This window comes from Sinohyriopsis cumingii, chromosome 10 (genome assembly GCF_028554795.1).
Source record: "Sinohyriopsis cumingii isolate HCF-2022 chromosome 10, ASM2855479v2, whole genome shotgun sequence".
Lineage (NCBI taxonomy): Eukaryota > Metazoa > Mollusca > Bivalvia > Unionida > Unionidae > Sinohyriopsis > Sinohyriopsis cumingii.
In genome coordinates this window covers 8,529,373-8,555,496 of record NC_142970.1, presented here as the reverse complement: position 1 = coordinate 8,555,496, position 26,124 = coordinate 8,529,373, and the positions used below count along the sequence as shown (strand labels likewise).

Below are 26,124 nucleotides of genomic sequence, written 5' to 3'. Positions count from 1 at the left end.
CAATTGAAGCATTATAAAAAGAAATAATTTATTACAGGATATATGTACATATTGTACATATTGTACGTTCAATAGGGATAAAATATAACCATGAAGCAAAGTTGACAAAAGTGTATGTGCTTATTTTGCACTTAATGTAATGTCTTTATTGGGTTAAATATTGTTTTGGCATGTCTCTGTTCAGTGGTTGTATTGAATCCGGTGTTACCAAGTTAAGCCGTCAGGTACTCGTCTATGCAATACTACTGGGAGATATAACAAAGATCTTGCAGATACAAGTTAGACCAACATGACTAAAATCTCTGAAACGAGCACTTACGTGGTTGATAAGTGCATGGTAACTTATTTGGATGTGAATTCTCTCATTCCATTCACGTGTCGCTATTTATAAATTTTCATGGACTACATCTACTGTTATACTATCTGAACGAACTCCTGCTTGACGCAAGTTTTCACGGTAACTTTGTCACTTACACCATTACATCTCATTTAGTAAACATCTCCCTCTATTTGTCTGTCTTTCTCTAATGGGAAAATTCAATATAAATTAAAATCTGCTATAAGTGGAAACTGGCCTATGCGCGTCGGTCAACGATACTGCTATCGATCTCGACTTAATAACAGTATGTCAGTATGCACTTAAATCCACGCATTATGACAGAGGTATTTATTAATGGATAAAATAATAACACAATGTCATTCCAAATATTGTTCTCCGGAACCGTCGTTCAAGATTATAATATATACTAGATAAGAGATGAGATTACTTAACAAAGACATATTCCAACGTAGGAGTGCAGGAGTGGAAAGATACTATCTTAACCAAAAAAGCACGTATGTGTTGGCTCTCTCTCTCTCTCTCTCTCTCTCTCTCTCTATATATATAGTCCAAAGTATTCCACCCTTTCCTTTCCCGTCCGGTATGCCACGGCCAGTAATTATTGCTAAATATATTTGTACCTAATCTGACATGTCAATGTAAAGACCTAACTTGGTATATAAAGTTCAGTTTTTCCAAGTTCTCTATTTGTTTTTTTTTTCTCTTCAAATTTCAACAGTAAAACTGATTTGAGATTTTCTCAAGGTATTATGTTCCTAACATTCACTGTTTAGTATATATGAAAGAGAACGAGAGGACAAAGCGCGGAAACTTATAGTCGAGTAAACGGACACATGTACTTGCTTCTGCATTAATTTTCACTAAATATATTTGTGTATTACCAGTGCAATGCAACACTGTAATTAATGCAGCCGTATAGAAATTCTGAATATATATATATATATATATATATATATATATATATATATATATATATATATATATATATATATATATATATATATATATATATATATATAATTGTCTCCGAACAACTTGTACTTAATTCAAACTGGAAAACACATTTGATGATATGATATATTAGTTTATTGACCCGCAAATGTTGACACGTGTAAGCAGCTCTGTTTAATGCCGACCGCTCTGGTGAACTACGTGGTTAGAGCATCCGCAGGTTCTAGCCCTGACCGAGTCATGCCAAAGACTCATAAAAATAATACTATCATCTGCCTCTTTGCTTGGCGCTTAACATTTAAGATTAGTCTAAGGACTGATATGCCTGGAGTCAAGATACTGCTGGACATAATGCTACATGTTTCTGGCACGATGCCCTAGTGCTAGATATCACTATAAACTGTAGACTTTGTTTCGATATGACAACGATTGGTACATGGTGCGTGAAAGATCTTAAGGACACACACACACACACACTGCCTGTACATTTTCAGAAATCGTTATCGGGTTACAACATTCTGGAATGATATTTGCAAATATGGCATAAATAGTGAGAACAAAAATAAAGAAGTGATATTGAAAAATTTAGTACTTCATCTCAATTCAGTCTGTAAGACATGCTTGACCATAATGTTTACACGTGTAAGCAGCTCTGTTTACTTTAATGTCGACGACTTTGGTGAACTAAGTGGTTAGAGCGTCCACCTTGGATACGTGGAGGTCATACATTCGATCCCCAGCCGAGTCATACCAAACATTTATAAAATTGGTACTAGCACCTGCCTTACTTGGCGCTTAACATTTAAGATTGGTCTTAGGACTGAGTCAAGATACTGCTGGACATGATGCTACATGTTTCTGTCATGATGCCCTAGTGCTAGATATCACAATAAACTGCAGATATCGTTGTGATAGGACTAAAATTGCTACATGCTGCGGGAAAAATCAAAAGAACACACACTGACTGCATGTACATTTTCATAAATCGAGAACGTGTGAACATCCATGCACCTTTCGTACATCAAATGTTAAAAACAAGAAACTAAATCGGATTAATATATTGCTTGGTCTGTTATTTCAGTAAAAGATTTCGGATTCAATTTGTAGTCCATAGTACTTGTTCAGATTAACACCGGAACTAAACTGCTCCCTTGTTTTGCAGAGTTTTGAGCAGTTATAGTAATTAATCTTTGTTGTTGAGCTCGCTGAGACAGTTTGAAGTGCATTCGCCGGCAAAGGCAAACAATTTTCCAAACACTCCGCGGCCCCCCTGGCCGTCTGAACAAAGGATTCATTACGATACGTGACGAACAGTGTTCTTAGTGAAGTCATAACTCTTATCAACATCTAATGGGTGAAATACCACATTCTACTCCTCGTTCCTTACAAGCACACTTTCCAAATATATCGACACTTTACAAGTTGCCAAAGGACTATGCATGCATTAATTTGTTAATCTCTATATGTTGTTTGAACTGCCACATTTACTTATTTGAAATACCACAATTATTTATGCCACATGAATCTCTGGTCAGCTCTAATAGTGCAGAATTGCTGTTCCTAATTCTGTTACTTGAAATTAAACGTGCATCTGGTGAAATTAAACGTGCATCTAGTAAAATTAAGTTATCACCCGTTTCAAGCTGTGTCGCCATTATGTGGGGTTTTATTTGCATCATTTACAAACGCGCGCGTTTACACACCAAACTTCAAAGAATACAATGTAGTATTGTAACAGACACAATTTAATGGGGGAAATTAGCTCTCAAGTTAGTTATCAACATGTTGACGCTTCAACCGGCTAGGCAAATATATTGACATCACTTTGTTATTATTATTATGAAATTTAAGAATTGTTCACATACTTTTTTGTATAATAAAATGCAGATGTTGTACATAAAAATGATAAATTTCAGGCAGCCCAGTAACATCTAATACAGTTAATTGAACAGACCGGCGAAAGTGGATGAGTTAGGTGGCAAATGATGACATAAGTGCTTTTGAGCGATGATATTAGTAACTGAATGAAGAAACATTTGTACTTAAAACCTACATGTAGTTAGTCATGCTAGATATTAAATGTAAAATACTCAAGCATGCAGACCTAAAAGGGTCACAACGATTTTATTTAAACATATTTTAGCAAGTTAGTTTTGTTTTGAAATTAATTGATATTCATATATACTTATTTTAATTATATGCGGAAGGAATATGTAAGCATGTGCATCCACGTTTCATTATACCATAACTAGCATTTAGAAGTTGGTATTTTTTGTCTTTGAAATGCCATTGTGTCTGACTGGACATCAGTGCAATGATATTTTACTTTTGCACCATTAAAATATCATTTCCGAAAATGTGAATATTTCCACAAATGTTTCAGAGATTTGATTTAGCCACTAATACCTTATTCATTTAGCTATCAAAACAGGGACACTAATGATATCGTTAGTGGTGCAAGGCAGCACCCACACTGACATAATGAGATTATCAGCTGTCAGCGGGTGGGGCTAACTGAGCCTTGCGTTACCATGCATATAAATATCTGCACAAATCGAGGACGTTGGTTTTATTCATACTTCGTTTACACATGACAGTTGTTGAACCTGACACAAATATATGTCATCATTGTATATTGTGATGAAAAGCCTGGCCATTATTTGAATACTATTTCATATTATTGTTATCGACCAAGCGAGTTGAATTCCATCTGTCGCATATATTTAGTTCTTTTATATGATTTTGGGATATAGTTAGGACTCTAGATCTTAAGGTATGTAACAGAAAATGTGAGAACAACAATTTAAGTACAAATAACAATAACATTATATCTCTAGGGAGAAATTTGAGCAAAATCAAAAGCTCAAAGACTCTTACATTATTATGAATTTAATTACAGATAACCCTAAATGTACTATTACAAGTCCAAAAATAAAGCATGTCTTTGAATGAATGCCGTAATCAACACCAATAATGCGATCCAGACTGTCTTTAAATGAGGTCACACAAATCCCAAGTAAGGTATTCATCAAACATGCCATTGAGTACATTAGTAATTCCAATGATTATTTTAAATAGTTACTCTCCAGTTCGTTGTGATTTGAACAACACATCTGTAAAAACTGAACACAAAAATATATTCCCCAAAACTGTTCTAAAAGAGGAATATTGCATTTGCTTATCATCTTTTCTAGGATAAACATTTTCACTTGGCCTACGACATGAAAATAAACAAAGCAAAGCAAAACACTTATCCATGTTTAAGTATTGAACTCAAATTCTAGTAAATATCTTGCTTACAGATTACATTAATGTACAATGGTTATCTATTACACTTTGCATTTACAATTTACAATGATGGACAAAATGATTAAGCACACACTCTAAATTAAAGAATTAAGTTTGCCACTTTTTCTTCTAAAATCAAACCATGAAGCCAGTTGTCCGTGCGTAAACGTTTGCTTTTCGAAGATAAGACAATGCAAATGAAATTTGACAAGAAATATTCAAAGTTCTCGATCATTGTTAAAAATATCTTAGCTGGTTTAACAGCTTGTGGGTTTTAATAAAGGAATAGTTGTACGAGCAAACATACCAACGACAACTGAGATTAGAAAACATAAACAAAACAAAAAGAACCAAAAAAGATAAAATAAACAAATACAAAACGAGGATGCTAGGTGATAGTAATGTGGGAGCAGAAGCACGATAGACTTTTAAAGACTGATTCCGACTTTAGACGCGTGTACGACATAGTGGAAATGTAACCTTTGAACCCACCTGACAGGTTTTGTAGAGGACAAACGAAAGCATCACGCCTGCTGCACGATGTGGACAAATTTCAGAGAGACGAAAGCAGATATATCGATATGTATTTATGTATCCTTGGGTGTTCAGATAGTTTTCATTTAAATGCTGACATAACACATTGACGTCGAATGCATTTGTCAATACGAATGCGTAATCAAATTTAAATTATTGCTTCCCACTGACTTGTACCATCCCGTCTTACCGCATCATTGCCAAGGAAAACCGATGTTTCGTTTATGACGTGCCAGTGCCAAAACCCATAACCAATGCCCACCTTGTGACCACACCAAGACAGAACGCGCATTTAAACGAACGCGGGTCAGACTCAATTTATTTCCTTCTCTGCATCTTGAATAGCACGTATTAACATTCGACGTAATTTGGCACGTCCATGCACATGCACAGCAAATATAAAGAAGGTCAACAACTCGAACAAAGGAGCTTTCTTGAGCTACGTCGACAAATTTCTCAAACTAAAACAAGAATGCAGTGGCTATTTATCCTTGGCAAAGTCCAAGGTTTATTCAAAGAACAGTACCCTTAATCCAAAAGCATCACTTTATATCACGTGGAAAACAACGAAGGAAGATGCTCGAATACCAGAGTCATGCTAAATTGTTTGTGAATAAATGTCGGTACAACGTCCCATCTTACCTCGGACGGAGTACCTAGCTAAACGCTGACGCTACTTTCAAATGATGGAAGAAGGCAAACTGTTGAATCACTTGCAAGTTGTTAATGTAGATCTGATATTAATCAAATACGAAAAAGCGACAGTTTTGTCACCTCCCCATGATTTTGAGATATCATAATTGCCGCTTACTTGACAGAATAAAAAGTACAAAGGATTGGATTTCAACTATTGAAGGAGTCAAGGCGTGACCGTTGGTGTGCTGAAGGAAGTTCTGCAATATAGAGAGGACCAAAACGTACATATGACAACGATGTCGTGTTTGACCATTTTGTGAACGTTGTTCAAGCTAAATCAGCAGCGCTTACTAAAAGAGCTCAACTTTCTTCATCAATTGGTCAAAACGAAAATACACAATAGTCAAAAGAATACTATATTAGTCCAGCGCGGAAGAGTATTCCCAAGTTGATTTGACCTTTGTTGAAATTGTCTGCTCTTTTGTTAAAGTCGATTGCTGAGCCATAATTAGGGTACATCATAATATACAAAGGAAGAAAATAAACAGAACCCCTTTAATAGAAATGCAACATACTTGTAAATTCGAATCATTTGGAGGGACAAAAGCTCCCGTCAGTGAAATATAAACGATGGATAAATGTTGTTTATTTGGAACTGAGTGCATATATGCTCTTTCAACTTATGATTATTTATGATTATCTGTCTTGCTCATGTTTCCTTCAATGTGGGCGTCGTTCAAACGAAGTGAAGGCATAGAAAACGGAGAGTGTGTTAGTCTGGTCACTCATCCTTCATGTATCTTGATTTTGAATGATATGGATAAAAACACATGTACTCACACATACACTCCATCGAATTATTGAAGAAAGGGATTTTAGAGCGTGTGTATAGGGGACCAGAAAGTGAACATTGGAAGTGATATTATGCGTGTTTGATTTCATATCCTTATGTTAAACGATTCACGCTTGGTCTGCCATTTTGGATAGTGTGTATGTGGGTGTTGGATAGTGTATGTGGTGTATTGGATATTATGCTTGTGAGATTCCATTTACTTCTTTTACACTATACCACATTTGTTATGACAGTTTGTATGGGATTTTATACTGCACAAGATGTCATGTATGGTGTGTATGGGGTGATAGATGTCAGAAGTGAGGTGATTTATATTATATTTGTGTGATTTCATTTCATTCTTTTACAGGATCGACAGTGTATTCTAGGCATACAATCGTTCGACTTGGAGAAACCTAGGCACAGATCGTGATTTGGAACAGATAATCATAGTTGTATGACTGTGCAATACTTATAACTGTAAATTATAACTTCGAAAATCAAGCAGTGCAAACATTCACGATCTAAATAATTATTTACATGACCAATATTTGTATATGTTCTTACGCAAAGGTTTCTTTGTTTCCTTGCTATTATATATATATATATATATATATATATATATATATATATATATATATATATATATATATATATATATATATATATATATATATATATATATAGTGTTTTTTGATTTTATTATAAATCCTTAGATGTTTGCCGACCACGAGATGAATTTAATTGGAACTATTATAAAGTAGTCGTTCGATTGATTGTTATGTTTGTCCATATAGAATTTTAACAATACTGAGAATATAAAAAAGGAATTAAATAAATATAATCTCTCTTTGGTAATAATGAATTTTGCACAAAAGATCTTTCGCAGTACAGCTTCAGGAAAGTTCGAAGGATCACATAAATAGTGGTTACAGCATGTCAACCCCAGGAGAACTGCCAGAAAGGGAATTCCAACCTATAGACGATATTCATCGGCCTGTAAAAAACCTTAAACACTGTCAGCCGAGGATGCTTTTGGAAGATGATGTTGAAAGTTGTTACCCAGAGAAATGCATCACAATGGATAGAAACTTCAATGATTGCATGCTGCCGTGTATTGTGCATGGTGATGCGTCAATGGAACCATTTCCAGTCACCATTGGAGACAGGTGAGCCCCAATCCTCTTCAGTATTCTGTTTCACGACATTCATAATGGTGCCTTCCGTGACTATGACATAGGGATGGACATTAGATACCTGATTGTCGGTAGACTGTTAAATCTGAGAAGACTACATGCAAAAACGAAGTGATGTGAAGTTTCTGCTCGTGATTTATTATTTACGGTCAACTTCTCCTTAAATTGCAAATCTGAGTCTGACATGCAATACAGTGTAGAACACATATCTTCAGGTTGTGACAATTGTTTGTCTCACAATTAGTACCAATATGACATATGTGATGCACCAATATGTACCAGGAAAACCATATGTACAATATACCATCATAATTAAATGGCCCAACCCTTGAGGCGTTGTATACGATTCATGGCAGTGACGCGCAGGTTATATATATGATAAATCAAATTCAATAATTGATAAATAATGCATGTTGTTTGGCAGACTTCGCACACATATATGGGGCGCAGAGGCATCAGTCTGCAAGTTAAAAGGCAATGTGTTGCCGACCCTGATATATTCACGCGAAACCAACCTGAACGTTATACAGACGCCATGCGAAGAAGCCGAGCTCATTTCATATGCACTGCCTGAGGAAACTGATAATGATATGATGCCGGGACAAGGTTCCTGACGCTGACGTTCTCAGACGAGCAGACATTTGAAGCATCCACACTCTAATGATGAAGTCACGATTGAAATTGGAAGACCATATACCAGGATATCAGAATTGTGTCGACCAAAAAAGATCTTCTATGACGACTATAAGATGGAATGCGATCTCAGGGTGATCAAATGAAGATCAAACAATCCATCAATACATCCATGAAACACACCCATATTGACACTTATTATTTGGAAAACCTCGCACAGGATAGACCATCCTGTCGGATTTTCATCCATAAAGGAGCAGCATATTTTGAACTGAAGAGAACTGCGGAGATAGTGCAGAAGCGTGTGTCGCTTAAATAAGAGACAAACATCAGATTCTCCATTGATCAGGCAAACACAGGTGGCATCTCCTGACATATGTGCCATATATATTTCAGGATACAAATCGGCCTGCGTGGATATTCACGCACTCATAGAAACCAAACCGGTCTGTGATGCCATTTTTATCATCGAACTCGATGGACGAATATTAAAAAAGCCAACTCCAGCAAACATTTTGAACTAATTAATGTGAAAGTTTTGTTAGAATCCATTAAAGACAATACGTGTGCATTTAACTTGAGTAGAAGAAAGAAGAGTAACTCTGATTTTGACATGGCGGATCTGTATTCCGAAAAGGAAACAGCGATCTGTTCTTCCCACAATAATCTCTAGCTATTAAAATAATTGTTGATACTCTACCATGAGGAAGTACATGTTTTGGTACGAAAAAAAAACTGGCAATCCAGTCTCGAGAAGCAAAGTAAAGGGAAAATATATATTCTTTTAACAAGAGCGCTGAACCATGATAATGTCATAAGCCATGACATTTACAATACGGTGTATACTTATGTTTAACCTTTTTCGTCCTTTGATAACTAAGACTACAGTTATCATTATATAATCATAACACTGGTACATTTCGAAATACCCCTTGAGTGTGAAATATAAATATCTAATGTCAACTGTACAGTGGGTCCATGAAAGTATAAACTATGCAGGGGTGCTTAATGTTTTAGTCTTATCCAGAAAATACAGCCTGTAAAATGTCATATGCATCGTTATTAGCAAGAACGATCCATTTCTCACCTTCCCTAGCACAGCAAAATCCATATACTTATGAAAATACATTTCATGCAATATTTACAATCACATCTGCGACTTTGTATATGATGTGCCACCCAGTACATAGTTTTTCCTCCATATGTATGTAATGTCAATTGCATTTCAACGTAATCTTTTCTCCATCGTGCACCATAAAGTTGTCATGTAATACAGTACCTGTATTAACTGTTGTTATGTTCAGTTAGCGGCGGAATCGAGAGAAAATAGCACATGTACTAGAAAGCGAAATAGATCATATCAGTCTTTGACACCGATTCTATAGATAGAGGGCTATATTCATGCACCGTGCCACTTGTCTAATTCCAGATAATCGGAAATATTAATAGAAGAGTGATTTAAGCAACATCAGCCTTTGATGTGCATGACGAGGTTTCCATTGTCTTGGACAATTCAAAACTATTGACCTAATCGGATACACACTAGCTATGGGTATGTGCTTGTGGGTTTTTTCATTACTTTGTCACTTGTTTATGACATCAAGATACTGTATAGTCTGTACTGTAGGCAGGTAATCTATCTATCTATCTATCTATCTATCTATATCTATATATATATATATATATATATATATATATATATATATATATATATATATATATATATATATATATATATATATATATATAACTACCAACATGCTTACGTAAAGTGTTGACATATGTAACCCTTTTTCGCAGTAACTGTGCCATATATTTAGGGATCTGACCAATATTTCATTTCGGAAAAAGCTAAATGATAATATACTTATAAACAATATAAAGTTTGTCTCATCCTTGACAAAAATCAGGTGTTAAGCTTCGCTCTGTATAACAGGACCCCTTGTTTGCACCTTATAACGTATTGTTTGTATCGTAATTAGTTTTAATTTATATGTCTGAAATATGCGTATATTGGAAATGTGTAACACATTTTATTATATGCTCATTTTGTTTCCCCGTTAACGTTACATTATCACAATCGTGCTGTATTACCCGATACTGAACCCGAGCGCCAATACACATATACCATTCACGCGCATAATTGAACTACTTTTTATTTTAAACAAACACTCGACGCAGATGCCAACACTTTTGATTTGTAAACAATCATGCACAATCGCTTAAGAGGCGCTTTACGTTGTGGTTGTTTAAATTTGGTTATGAATGAACTAAACAGATGTTTCGTGTACTGCCACATACCAGCTGCTTTGGCACATTCCGCGTTGATTCAATGTTTCGGATTTAGGCTAACTACATTATACAACATACGCAAGAAAATGTCCTTACAAATAACATATAAGTGACAAGTCATATACTGTCTTCTTTAACTGGTGATGAGAACGATGAGAATGGCAAAAATATACGTACAGTTTTACATCCTGAATTTCCTCAAAATGCACTTTTTAGTTCTGCAAATCCGATTTAACGTTTCATAAGCCATGTCATATTGTCTCAATCTTGATTAAACATTTCGAAATTGTACTGTAGTTTCGATGATAAGTGCAATTACATCCTCTTTACTGCACTCAAAATAAAATAAGCATTAAATTTCATAGCTTCTTTTTGATAATTGCAATTGAAAGACTTCGCATTTTTCCCCCATTATGCTTTCAAACATTCAATGACAGACACAGAAACTCATTTGCAGGTGTCAGCACGCTTCTCTCAAGCTTATTCAATCCCATGTATTTCATGTGGAACTGTTACATACAAATTTAGTCCATAATCACGAAAATGTCATAGAATCGAAAAAGATATACCAAAATCTATTCATTCCAGTCAAATGGATAAGTTGCTGACATGCACATTTATTCATATTGTGACTCCAAAATTCAATTTTAACTAGACACGTCATTTTCGTTCGAAAGTTATGTCGAGCGCGCAACTAAGGTCAACTTTATCTGGGCAGAATTATGTGCGCAGTAATACTGTTGTTGTTGTGTAATGATAAATATGCGCTTGTGTCTTAAAATTTGGAATACGGCATACATTCATTTACGTTGTTTCTTGTAGAGTATTTTGCTTATATAATTAAGCCTTAGCTGGAATAAAAAATAAAAGCATATACTAAAAAGGTTACTGCATTTGTATAGGAAAAATATGAACTCGTTTTGTCAGATGGATATACTGCACTCCCATGGTCGTGCAGTATTCCATCCAAAAACCTCGTTCATATTTTCCCGTACAAATGCAGTAACCTAAAAATATAATGTGCACTATGCAGTAACGTGTAAGTACCAAATCTGACCCTACTGACATTTGATATTAGTTTCGCTCAATGCAAACAAAAAAATATCAGCAAAACACATATGATTCAAACGGAAGCAAACATATTCTTATGTCACTACACTCACAGTGTAGTGTCAAAAATGCCATAAGATTGTTTTATTGCAAACCGGAACATTTCGATCATCATAAGGATATAAGGAGCGACACAGTTCCAGACAGGGATGTAACAAAAGCTTCAATACGAAAGACGTATCGAGAAAATTATACTGTTCTCAGAAAAGAGAAAAAGAATGCTTTGCACGTTGGTACTAAGATAGAATTTCACGAAATACAAGTTTTTAAGGCTGGTTACAAAGCCATTATTGATTCTTAAAGCACAGTAATGAAAGACAAAGTACTAAGGGACTCTGAATAAAAAACAATTTCACCGAAAAGTTGTAGGTGACACGATATGTACTCATTTGATATAATATAAAGGATTAGTCACACTGTTTCTAATTGAAATAAAAATGCAAAATGCATGAATAATTTTAGTGTTAAGTTGAAACATGTTACTATGGGATAGGCAGGTCAGTTTCAAGCAAAGGACGAAGGGAGATAAAACATACACTTCAAACGACAACTTAACAGATTTGTAAATATTGCATTATATGCGACTTTAATATCATATCAGATATAGTGGAAAAGAACACAAAAGAACACTATGGCAAAGATCCTAGATGGTATAAGAAATGTGATCGTGTTTCTATGTAGCACAGAAAACAATAATGACATTCAGTGTGCTATATGCAATAGCGGAGTCAATTTAGGAGTTGGCAGAATACGATCTTCATTGCATTAGCTATGTTATATTCAGGAAGACAATTTAACTGCAATAACACAACGATTACCGTGATGACCAAAACCAGAATCTGTACAATTTCATCTCGGAAAACTGTTAACGTAGCCTGTAGTGCAAATAGGACTCCTCATATGCATAGTGGTGATGCAAAATCATTGGCAATAGAGGGATTATCCGAACGTAATCTTCAGTCACAGATGACTATCAGAAATGTGACGATTGTAGTTACTAGGGACTTACGCTTCATGCGGTATGTTTTCCATAATTATCGGCAGTGTACTTCTGATTGCTTTAAAATGCTCCACAAATAATTCATTGTATTGCACTGTTCATTCAAGAACTACTGACACAATCACTTTACTCATATAGGGATTGGATCATTAAATCTTAAACGCTGAGAAATGGCGTTAAACCCCCCAAACAACAACAACAATAATATTGCTGTGTTACGTTATGTCAACACATACGTCAGCATCTATTTTTACTTTTTACGCTCATAACACCCTTATGTCACATAGGCAAAATACAAATAAAAATATTCTGTACCATTTATAATGATTAATACAGATGACAAAAATTGAATAAAATACTGTACCAGTTGTTGCAAAAAATATAGATATACATACTATTATAGTTAAATGGATAATTTGCAGGTGAACATACAAAATATTGCAGAATATAACAGTAAATAAACAGTCTATTTTGAATAAAACGTTTGATTACTTGTTTCAGTAGTTCCGATGTTTTACTATTAGTGACATGATAATAATATTGGGCGGAATTCATGTGAGTGTTTGAATATTTACGGGAAAGTAATATTCTGTATAAGACATTTGATGGAACAAAAATGATGCTTAGCTAACGGAAGAGAGAAAAATCGAACGAGTTCAATGAACATAGAGCACAGTCGTCTGTTTACTTAAACAATAGATTAAGAGAGCAAAGTGTGATTACCACAATTTAATTGAGGACTCTTTTTCATAATCTTCTACTCGTGCAGAGAGTATTATCGCTTTAGATAAAGATCAGCCACCTAAACCGTACCAATATAATAAGCTGCTAATGAAACAGATTACGTGTGAGTGAATAACTGCTGGGCTTTTGTTTTATGTGGGCTGTACATATTTTATGATTAATGTATATATTATGAGAGAAACTAAATGTAATAAAGTAAACAGGGATAAGTGATGACAATATAACTCATAGCAGACTGGAAAAGAAACCACAATGTGTTAACACTCTTAGTTCAACCAATCATTGTATTACCCCCATTTTATGTAGTAGACAACCCTAATAGCATTTTCCAATTATAATATACTTTGCTAGGGCCAATTGTTTTAATTGTGCTACTTAGTAATTTCGTCTGTTTCGATATTTAACGTTAATGAGATGTACATACTTAAGTTAAGCTGTAAGAATTCTTGGGAGAATAGTCATTAAATACATAGGCACTTCTTACGGAAGAGATGATAAGCTGAACGAATGCGACAATTTCGGGACATTCAGAAGGTCGTTGATACCAAAGCATTTGAAAAGAAAAAAAATTATACATTTGAGCAAGGCATACTGGGTAAAAACCTTAGGAAGTTAAGAGCATGAGATAGTAATGTACAAGGCACGGATGTTAAAGCTATTAGGTTTATGGTATACGGATTGAAAGTTCTAATTACACCCAAAGTTTCATATATTAACATACATTTGCCCGTCGTATCATTTCTTCGCCTGAAATATTTAATGTTATAATTACTCTCACTAATGTTGATTAAGAAGCTGCAAAGCAATGTGATATATTGTCAAATAGTTTGGTATTACTAAATTGCAAGATGACAGAAGCTGATGCTGACAAGTATGAGAAACACGAGAAATAAATATAAAATATAGTAAACGTCTTGGATTGTTTGTTCTCATTTTACAAGTTTCAAAATGACTATTGTTATGGATGTAGCCTCTGTTCCCAACGTTATTTGCACACGGTTAGATAGGCAATGTTGGAGGCACTATATTTTCGCCATCCTTTTAACACCTTGATTGATATTCTGAGCAGAGTAGGAACAAACTATTTTGTCCGATCTGTTATTGAGCAAAAACCACTTTTCTCTGGTCCTGTCCTACAACGGTTAAAGTGGAGTTAGAGAGAGTGGCTACAGAAGCTGCAAAAAAGTCAAGGATAATCCATTTGGTTTGAGAAAGGTATAAGTTAAGAAACGATGGGATTCTTTTGAAGTCGAATGAACTGTATCTCGTCACCTTTGATAACATGATTTTTTACGAAAATTACATCACTGTAATGCTAGAATTAATTGATTGTTCAGAATATGTCTCATCATGGTAAGTCCGATTAAATTAAGTGGTGGTGTTTAATCGTCAGAGAGCAACTACAAGTTCAAGTCTTTGCTAAGTAATTAGGAGCACCAGGGATAACTGGCTTAATTTCAACGTATGATATTTTTTATCGATTTAAGTCCTACCACTATGGATTACTTGTGATTTTGTAATATATTTGGATCAATATTAGGTGTAGAAAAGAGGTGTAGCCTTTTTCATGAAACCTTTTCGTTGCCTCCCTCTAAAATAACTACAAAAGCGCCATTAACCTATTTTCTTTTGGGTTGTGTTTCTTCAATTTCGTTTTGATTTATTCACTGTATGTCGTCAGTCGCGAACAAATACATACCCGTATTTGCGCTTAATTGTTAGTCTCAAAGAAATTTTAATTTTTGTTTACTGTTACAGTTCCCCAGTTACTAAAATGAAATGTTTACATTCCTTATCAAAGACTTTCTTTTGAAAACATTCGGTTTGACGCAATCGGACAATTTTAGAATAGATACTCACAAAAACCCCACATTATTGTAAAACTGGGTTCATTTTTAAGGAGGTGATATTATTAGTTCGCTTTTACAATAACGAACTTAATGCCGTTGACAAAATTATCCTCCCAAATTTCCCCAAAACAAACATCGAAAAGACAGAAAATATTATTAATTAATCTAAAAAAATATCCACTTCTTCGAGTTCGCATCAACATTGACTCCCAAGGAGATCAGATGTCTGCCAAATTAAAATAAATAATTAATTTTTTAAAAAACCGCAATTTGCGAATGTTGTTTACAAATCCTGAGAGAAACGGCTCACTTAACAAATAAACAGAAACAACGGTAAAGACGAGAGCGGCACGTTCACTAAACAATGTTAAGGAAAATTCTAGTGAGTGAAAAGTAAAAGCTAATGCAATGAGGACTATGCAAATCCATGCTCATCGGTCCGTTGTAGTTGGTCTCTTGTTAGGATTGATTGTTAGACTTCGTTATGGAGAACCGATCGGATGGATAGATCAATTGCCAATTACTACTAATATATATATATAATTTCGATGTTTTAATTTTCAGGTCTAAATGTCTGCAGATTGCTAAGTAGAAATCGTGAAAATTCAGAAGAAAACAATCAAACAGGTAATGATGGAGGATTTACAGTTTTATTTCTGTTCATTCGGATCATAATTCTTTTGTAATACTGTAATAGTCAAAATGAAAATGAATAGGCTGCTTCTTCTTAGTGAATATATTATAAATAAGATGAATGTTTTGTTCTTCAATGTATGTTATCCGACTACTGTAACAAATCATTATAGTTTTCGTCAGGTATCTGTTGAAAGACTGTAATGCCTTTTTCTGGGTAATCTATATATTAGCATGTTATCATTACCTGCACGACATTGGAAAAAAGTGTCTCACTTTGTCATCGCTAACAATACAGCTATCAGTTAAGTAAGAGTCGCTAATATATTGCACAAATATATTGGTTCCTTTTTCAGATTGGGAATGATCTTTGTTTTATTTGAACTTTTAAAAAATTTCAAAATAAAAATTTTCTTGGAGTATCAACGGTTTAGTATCTATGCAAGAAATATAACACTTCAAATGGTTTCAGGTGTACTTTAAAAGAGCACAAGAAAGCTCCCATAAGTAATCGCATATGATAATGGTAAATGTATCATAGTGAAACAGGCTCACATATTTGATTTTTGTAACGTTTCAAAGCGTAGATGTAACATTCTTTGAATTTTGCATTAATTTGAAGAGACTTAACACCAGTTTATCCAAACATTATACACGTGGATTGGTTCAAGATACATACTATTTATAATTACCTCTATTTAGCTTAGCTTTGTTGAAATAAAATCTAAATAATAACACTTGTCTAGCCGAATATTGCTATTATAAACTGATGACAATGCCAATTATTTCTGACTAGATATATTTTCCTTATTTGAGCCGGACTGTGACATCTTAAATGTATTACAGTTTAGACACAGCATTTGTGTGTGCGTACGTGTGTTATTAAATACCACCTTTTATTACACGTTTGTGTTTAATTATTGTTTATTACACGTTTGTGTTTAATTATTGTTTATTACACTTTTTTGTTTAATTATTGTTTATTACACGTTTGTGTTTAATTATTGTTCACTTATAACTAAGGTATACAAAAATGAACAAAAAAAGCCAACAAACACAAAAGAAAAACAAACAATAACAGAACCATTAGTACTCTGTTGTGGAAGACACGCTCAGAGTGCATCGTAAAAGACAGGAAATCCGCTAGCTTTGCCATGTAAAGAATCTTTCTCAAAGGAGAGAAACGGTTCATGATTTCAATAACAGATCTAATCGTTCGTATTTATATCAATGGAATCTGAAATGCAGAAAGCCTAATCTCGACCCTTGGGTCATAAGACTACAATGACCTACACTATGTAATGATATGTATCGCTTATGGTCGCTCATTTTCTTTCTAGGTTCCAGCGATGATGAAAGTTCCCCCTCGTTTACTCTGCAAAATCCTGATGATGTGGATAACAGTTCAGATTTGTCAACACATCCAACAAATAGTGCAAACACTACTGAAAATGGTGAAAATTCACAGAAAGAAGAAAACTTGAAGGATGATTTCCGAAGGCTGTATGAGGAGACAAATGAGAATAAAGAATTGACATCTAAAGTGTATTACAGTTTAGACACAGCATTTGTGTGTGCGTACATGTGTTATTAAATAGCACCTTTTATTAGACGTTTGTGTTTAATTATTGTTTATTACACGTTTGCGTTTAATTATTGTTCACTTGTAACTAAAAATTGAACAGAAAAGCCAACAAGCACAAAAGAAACAGAAACAATAACAGAACCATTAGTACTCAGTTTGTTGTGGAAGACACATTCAGAAGGCATTGTAAAAGACAGGAAACCCGCTAGCTTTGCCATACTATTTAGAATCATTCCTTTTACTCAAAGGAGAGAAACGGTTCATGATTTCAATAACAGATCTAATCGTTCGTATTTATATCAATGGAATCTGAAATGCAGAAAGCTTAATCTCGACCCTTGGGTCATAAGACTAAAATGAGCTACACTATGTATTGATATGTATCGCTTATGGTCGTTCATTTTATTTCTAGGTCCCAGCGATGATGAAAGTTCCCCCTCGTTTACTCTGCAAAATCCTGATGATGTGGATAACAGCTCAGATTTGTCAACGCATCCAACACATAGTGCAAACAATACCGAAAATGACGAAAATTCACAGATAGAAGAAAACTTGAAGGATGATATCCGATGGCTGTATCAGAAGACAAAGGCGAATAAAGAATTGACATCTAAAGTGTATTACAGTTTAGACACAGCATTTGTGTGTGCGTACATATGTTATTAAATACCACCTTTTATTACACGTTTGTGTTTAATTATTGTTTATTACACGTTTGTGTTTAATTATTGTTCAATTATAACTAAAGTATACAAAAATAAACAAAAAAGCCAACAAACACAAAAGAAAAACGAACAATAACAGAACCACTAGTACTCAGTTTGTTGTGGAAGACACGTTCAAAAGGCATCATAAAAAACAGGAAACCCGCTAGCTTTGCCATACTATTTAGAATATTTCCTTTTTCTCAAAGGAGAGAAAAGATTCATGATTTCAATAACAGATCTAGTTGTTCATATTTACATAAATGGAATCTGAAATGCAGAAAGCCTAATCTCTACCCCTGGGTCATAAGACTAAAATGAGCTACACTATGTATTGATATGTATCGCTTATGGTCGTTCATTTTATTTCTAGGTCCCAGCAATGATGAAAGTTCCCCCTCATTTACTCTGCAAAATCCTGATGATGCGGATACCAGTTCAGACTTGTCAACACTTCCAACAAATAGTGCAAACACTACCGACAATGGTGAAAATTCACAGAAAGAAGAAAACTTGAAGGATGATATCCAATGGCTGTATGAGGAGACAAATGGGAATAAAGAATTGATAGACAATGAAATTCAGTTAAGAAAAGATAGTATTTTTCGACTCCTGAATAAAGCAATCAAAAGTATCCATCACATTGTAAGTTCAGAAACTGAAGAGGAGAAAATGAAGGAAGAGTTGTGGGAACATTTCAAAGCGATCCAACTCGTTCGGTTAGCATTGGAAAAATTTGGTCGAGTGCTTGTTGAAGTTATTAATAAATATCGGCGCGAGGCTGGCCAGCAGCTATCAATAACACAATCTACCTGTGTCTTATGCAAGATGATACAGACTGGATGGCAAATGTGCTCTATAAAAGAAGAAAGCACTGCAGTCAAACAATCTTCTAGATTAACGTGGGCAGCGTTTGGAATTCTGTGGGAGTTTTCATATTGGAGCCTCGAGATCGCTAATGACATTGTCGGGGACTCTGATTTTCTCAAAACTTTGCTGGATATTTTGACATCATATCGTGATAAACGTGTTCATGGAGAAAAAATGGTAAATAATTCATAAAAGCACATGCAACAGTTATGATTTACACTGAATGTGAAACGAATTACGATTTTATATATGACAAATGAAAGAGACGGTATAAATCACATACAAAGACTGCGTGGATACTTATAAACCATATGTCACCTTATCTATACTAAAACCTGCCTAAAGCATATCAAACATTTAGAAATTAGCTGAACAAATATAGAAGTCAGACTTGAAAGCGGACAATATAAATTATATGATTAGAATACATGCAGTAAAGCGTCTATAATTCAAATATTGATCCCTCAAATGATCAATAATAATCAATATGTGCGAGTTTTAGGCTTTTGTGGCAGGTAATGCATATCTTCATTAGCGGATAAAAGATGACATATTTGCTTTATTTCATTCTGAGACAGATTCAGTATGGTAAAATACTTTTATTGGTCCTTCAAATGGCCTATTGTACAGCGTCGTATCTAAGATCTTAACTTAATATAATCATTCATGTTCATCTCTATTGGATAGACAAATTACACCATCATCGGGATCACAATTTTGCGTCAGGCACGCGGCTTTACATATACAATAATTATATAATAAGACGTGTGCATCTCTGCAGGGCAAACAAATTCTACCTGATACAAATATTAGCGATTGCAAAGCGCGAGCAAATTAATCAAGAATTAATAAAATGGATTGATCAGTTGCTAAGGAATATAGTTTTTGGCATAGCTAAAGCCCCGATTATGAGACCAACAAATATACCAAGCAATGCAAAATTAGACAAATACATATCAATAAGTTTTATCTTGTGTTTGAATTTATTAGTAAACAAATATTTTTAACCAACGATAATGGTGATAGTAGCTAATATCGCTATTGCTTCATACGGTTAAGATTTTTATACATTATGCTGCGGTTTCTGCTTTTATACTAATAGCTGTAGAAGGAGTAGCAATTGCTTTCCTTTTCCTTGAAACAACCGTTGAAACATAATGATACATTTTCTTCAACTTCGAGAGTTATTTTCCATATTTTATTCATACCTATCTATTCGTACTCTCCATATTTCACCTTTTCTTTTTAGCTTCACCTTGTTATTTATCGATGCCTTTTGTTTGGATATTACAAATATCTATGTAAAGCAAGTCATATATTAGTGTTTGAAATAATCATGTTTAAATCTTAGTGGAACCTAAAGGATATATGAAACGTTACAATGCATTGATGATGGTACATTTGTTAGGTGGAAGAAAGCGCAATTGCTTTGATCTTAGTGTTGAAGAATGTGCCCCACATGTGTTTCATTGTTGCAGTTGTAGAAGAAACTTGGCATAATGGTCTAAAGGTCGATTTAAATTCCTATGTTTGTTGAGCATACAAAGTAAGCAAACATTCATCATTTGTCTTCTTGTTCTGTTTATCCATTAATTCGTTTTGTTCGTCGATATATCGTGGATTATAACAGTGATAATCAAATTCGAAGAGATAATAACAAAATGGTCATTGTTTCTGTCCTGAAATACGCGCATCTCTAGAATTTTGTACGAAGAGTTTGTCCATATTTTGGGTATATTTTTGAGTAATTCATATTAAACTTTATTCTTTTGGAAGTGTTTTATTTCATCTCGGTCGTATCAAGCTTGTGTTACAAACACTTATGGCGCACGAAATCAGAAACACAAAGACTTCAAGCTAAACAGTGACCTCAGTCTATTTAATAATGCAAATATTATTGTAGATTGGATAGCTTTTATCCTATATATCGCAAAAGTAACTGTATCCGAGAATCCTGTTTCTATTGATACTAGCATCGACGTTATTGTGGTGATGATTTACGTGGATGTGTTTTTCGTCACGAAAAGAAACAGGTAATTTGTTCCCGTAATGTGCTTGTAAATCTCTAAAGTGCTCAAATGTAATGAATGTTCTGCATTTAATGTGGTCCACACACTGTCCAATCCAAAATCCCCGTTTATTCGAAAAGGGTGTCTGCTTCTCTTCACTGTTTCACTTTTAATACGTCCCATAATCTCAGCATGAGATATAGCTGTCACGATAACAATGTATAAATGCTGATCAGTTTGGCTGTAGCGTGTTGAAAAATAAATATTTCCTAAGTCCGTTTCCTGCAGGCGGCAAAATGTTGGTCACACTTACAGTCGATATTACATCGGAAATGTCGTACACATCTGTATATTTGATGGATACCTTGCGATTTGTCATTGATTTCGAAGGCATTAATTCATCACATTTACGAAATTAAATCGAATATAAAAACAAATTTGTTTTATCTCCAGCTTGTCACTCTCATTTTATCTCGAATATGATTCATTTAAATAAGTGTGCAAGAAACTCTAGAACTTTCTCTGGGTAGGTCTGCGGTTTGAAGTTGATACACTGTGTACGAATAGGTTGCAGTTTTAAATGTTTTGGAGCCAATATATACTTAGAGTTACAATTTAAGTTACTCTTGGACATAGTTGTTAATTGTTCTCATCGTCAAACTATCTAGGGGAACTTTGTTCCAAGGCTGCTGTGTCACGTTAAGTGACACAAAACATGATCGTCGTTGCCCCTTTGTTCGTGACCTCTCTCTAGATAAGGTGATCGTTTCATGACTTAAGACTATCGAATATTAATTTGATGGTACTCTCTCTCTCACTATAAAAGTGTCCTTCGTAAAACAGTTATATATATATATATATATATATATATATATATATATATATATATATATATATATATATATATATATATATATATATATATATATATATATATCGTTTAGTTCCACGTAGTCAAAAGACCATTCTTTTGCTGAGAGCTTTACTGAAAGTTATTCGAAACAGCTCTAGGTCAGACAACATCTATGCTGACACGCAACACCAATGCCAAAATAAAATTCAATATGTACGTTATTTCTACCACGAGAAAGGGCACTTGACTACGAAGTATGTTACCAAACATCAGTGATATGTAGCTGCTTATCCCATGAATCATGCATTCTTGTCCATAATTTGTTATTTGGGTCACGACATGGATATTGGTCTTTAATGAAACAAAAGGAAAAGGGGGACAAATACAAAAAACAAGGAAGTGGTAGAGCGTTCCAAAGAAGGAGAAATCAACAGTCTTTAAGCAAGTTTAATCAAAAAGGCTTAGAAAACACACAAGAGGCTAAGAAAAATAACAAAACAAATGCATTTATTTTGGAAAATGAGGCGTTTTGAATGCTTAGTAATTGCTGTCTACCAGATCATATGAGAAGTAAATAAACATGTGTCTTTGCTTGTTTGCTATTCTCACAATCAACCATCTTTCGGCATGGCTAACTGCTTATATTTCTCTCATGATCAGCGAAGCTCTTTGCTTATACGCACACATATGCACATCCATTTACACCTTTGTGGGTACGGTTTTGTTTAGATTTATTAATGATATATATAAGTCTTGTTCGAAAGATATGGGTGGCCCATAACGGGCGGTTGAAAATAGTGCATCAGACTACATTAAATCATTCTCTAGTTTAAATGCTACCGCTACTATCATCATCGTCATTATGTGTTTATATTTGTTGTAGCTATTACTCATGCCGTTGATGTTTTGGACGTCATTGTCTTTTCCTCTTAGGCTTCATAAAAGACGTTCCATATAATGATTTAATCAGTTCGGTCAAGTCAGGATCTATTGTAATAGAGCAACTGTTTAATCGTTCAATCTTTGTTGACCGGTGACTGTCATTATTTTCATTCCTTTTGTCCTTTTCTATTATTCTTGCTGCTGTTGAAAAATAAAATACTACTGATACCTTTTCATAGGGCTCCATATTACTCGAGTAAGCTTATTATGTTAGTATACATACTGGCTCAAAAATAAATTATGTTGGCTTAATGAATTGCCACGTAGTGACCCCATACATGCTCATGATGTACCGTAGGTCAGAATACTTTCAAATTTGTAGTTTTGTAATGTTCTTTTGTGGAGGTTTTAAAGTGCACTACTATCGTTTCTATAGAGAATGTAGATATAGATTAGTATGGATTTGTTAGTGGTTGTTCAATTGTAGGAACAAGATTTGGCGAAATTTGCCGAAAAAGTAAGGCGTTTTATACTCACACATTCTGATATACCAAATAAATGAATTGAAATATATTGTTGTTATAGTGTTTTGTTTATTTCTCACAGATCAAACTAGAAAACCATATGGTTGATGGAAGTTTGTCAATCATTCGCAATATTTCAATTGTGGATGGAAATATTACTCCGCTACGTGAACATGGCATCTTAGTAACTGTCCGGCCATATTTGGAGTCAAAAACACTATCAGATCGTGTGTGTGCGTTTTTCTCCCTGGCTAACCTTATTGGTGAAGCAGAAAGCGAGATGATACATGGGCATGATGACTTACTTAAGATGATCTTGGACACGTTGAAGACAACGCTGCAAGACACAAGGCATAAATGTGTGGTAGCTTCACGCATCTTCTTTGCACGGGATTGTGCATTGAGTAAGTGCCATTTCATTTATACCACAGTACAAACCATAAAGTCCTGTTTTAATTTCTGGACATTCATGCAGAGGCTCTTATAACATTTGTTTGAGAGCAAATACAGTTCTCAGCAAGTAGACTATGAGAGGATTACTAATGTATTAAGACTAGTCGCCGAATGGAAAACTTCAAATAAAAACTTTAATGAACGACAATAAAGAATCAATTCCAAAAATTATATTATTATTCATTTAAATCTTTGCCTGAAAACAACAGGACGAAGGTATACAGTTTCTCTAAACTACTGCCGATTCTAAAGGTCCATATCCTTAAAGTATCAGAAGCGCAGACAAAACAAGAAAAAGCAACAAACAAATTCTAAATAAGCGATTGTTCGTACATGGACCGTAGTCTCCAGAAACTAGGTACAAATTAAAGAAAATGCAAGTTATGCCATCGCAAATCGCCACGCATTTTGCAGCCAAATCGAACAAAGTTTTCGTGAACTTAAATGCAGCAGTGTAAGAAGAGATATAGCAACGTGTAGACAATCACAATGTGTCCAAATATGTTTATTTAAACGTAGGTGTCAAGAATAAATTGCATTGACAGTTATCTCTTGCAGGGACAAACTATATAATTTTCTTTCACGTGCTACAGATAAATCTAACCTTACTTTTCCTATCTCTGTATGGTTACCTCAGACCAGCCGTCTCAGTAATGGTATCCACGAGCTAGGGACTACCTTGTCAAGGGACACACTCATTGGTGTCTTCTGCTTGATCCGATGGAGTTGTTTCCGATCAAATAAATACCGACACTTAGGGACATTACCAAAATAGTTTTAGAGGAGCGAAACAATAACTTACAAAAATAAGATTTTTATAAAATTGATTAAGATAAAATAAAAAGAAAATGGACTACAAGGTATGGAACATCTTGACTTGTAATGGTACGAGAACAAAACTCGTAAATGTTTACACCATTGTGCTCCAGTTGAATCAAACATATACCTGCAACCTTTAACGAGAAACAAATGCACTTAACAATCAGAAGGAATCATGTATCCGTCCACACGTTATTACACAAGCAGATTTCCATATAGCATATCCTTCCACAACTATTAGCGATACTTGCCATATTTTCAAGACAGAAAATATAATTTTTCAAAGACACCGTGACATGATAAGATCTGCATATGGCTATTTGATAGGGTCTGTATTTGGATAGCATTTCATACACGTGGGTAATTTTAAAATCAATATTAATTACAACACTAGTATGTCACAAATAGTTTCACCTCCTCAAAACAAAACGTAAGTTATGCACTGTAGTGACACAATAATCAAATCACGTACTCATACTACATTTAACTCATCGTTCTGAACTATACAGAACTCTGTACCCATTATCGTTTCATTATTAACAATACAAATTTTCTAAATTGAAACTGATGTAAATGAAACATTTTTTGTAATAAATATTAATTATTTTGTTGTTAATTTCATATAACATCCATATGTTAAATGTGATATTACTTGAATACTATCATTTTTTATATATATTATTATTGTATTGAGAGTACGTAAACATTGCGTACTTCTGATGGAACGGTTCTGCTTTTCAGAATTGTTGTTATCTACATATGACTTTCCAGTAGCAATGTCATTTGAACCTGCTTTTTAATATTATATTCTAACGATGATACCGGTGATGTACTTATTAATTCGATTCTAAATGCATAAATGTGACTGTTGCATGACTTGATTAAATGTAAACGTTTCTAACATATTCTACGAGACTGCAAGAAAATCTCTAATTATTGCTTGATCAGATTCTAACCACTAAAATGGGCATGTTCTCGATTGTATTGTTCGATCAACATATAGGAAACAAATTTAGATAATTAAAAATAGGTAAATGCGCAGAACTCAAGCAGTTAATTCAAACTGTACCGCGACATCAAACAATCCTGTACAAGAATATTGAAGTACGGTTTCTATCTATATATGACATCTCATTCAATGAACTAAGCCATTCGTAGCAAGATTATTAACGAAAAAGGAGACTGACAGAAGTTGGTTTGATTCGGAAAAAGACATTTAATACTTAGTGTCTGCTGAACGATATTTATCATCAAATGCATAGATCAAGAAAATAAATTTAGTATTGTTACGGGCTTTAGAAACTGTTAGGAAAATTAGTGTGAACTGCAACAAAGTTTTTAATTAGTGATAAATTCGTCAGCGCATCCTTACAAAATAGTCGCCAT

At 34.3% G+C, this 26,124-nt stretch overlaps 1 protein-coding gene across 6 annotated transcripts in view; it reads left to right on the top strand.

Annotated features, from left to right (window-relative positions):
* Nucleotides 1-239: 239 nt before the first annotated feature.
* Nucleotides 240-26,124, top strand: part of LOC149789577 (uncharacterized) — a 38,872-nt gene continuing 12,987 nt past the window's right edge. The window contains exons 1-7 of one of the 6 annotated variants that reach the window (XM_089971584.1): nucleotides 240-457; nucleotides 9,840-9,962; nucleotides 15,971-16,033; nucleotides 17,380-17,613; nucleotides 18,037-18,270; nucleotides 18,702-19,375; nucleotides 23,549-23,870. In XM_089971584.1, the coding sequence (XP_089827710.1) occupies nucleotides 9,959-9,962; nucleotides 15,971-16,033; nucleotides 17,380-17,613; nucleotides 18,037-18,270; nucleotides 18,702-19,375; nucleotides 23,549-23,870 (1,531 nt within the window). In that variant the 5' untranslated portion in view covers nucleotides 240-457; nucleotides 9,840-9,958. The other 5 variants (XM_089971585.1, XM_089971586.1, XM_089971587.1 and 2 more) reach the window with 5 other exon arrangements.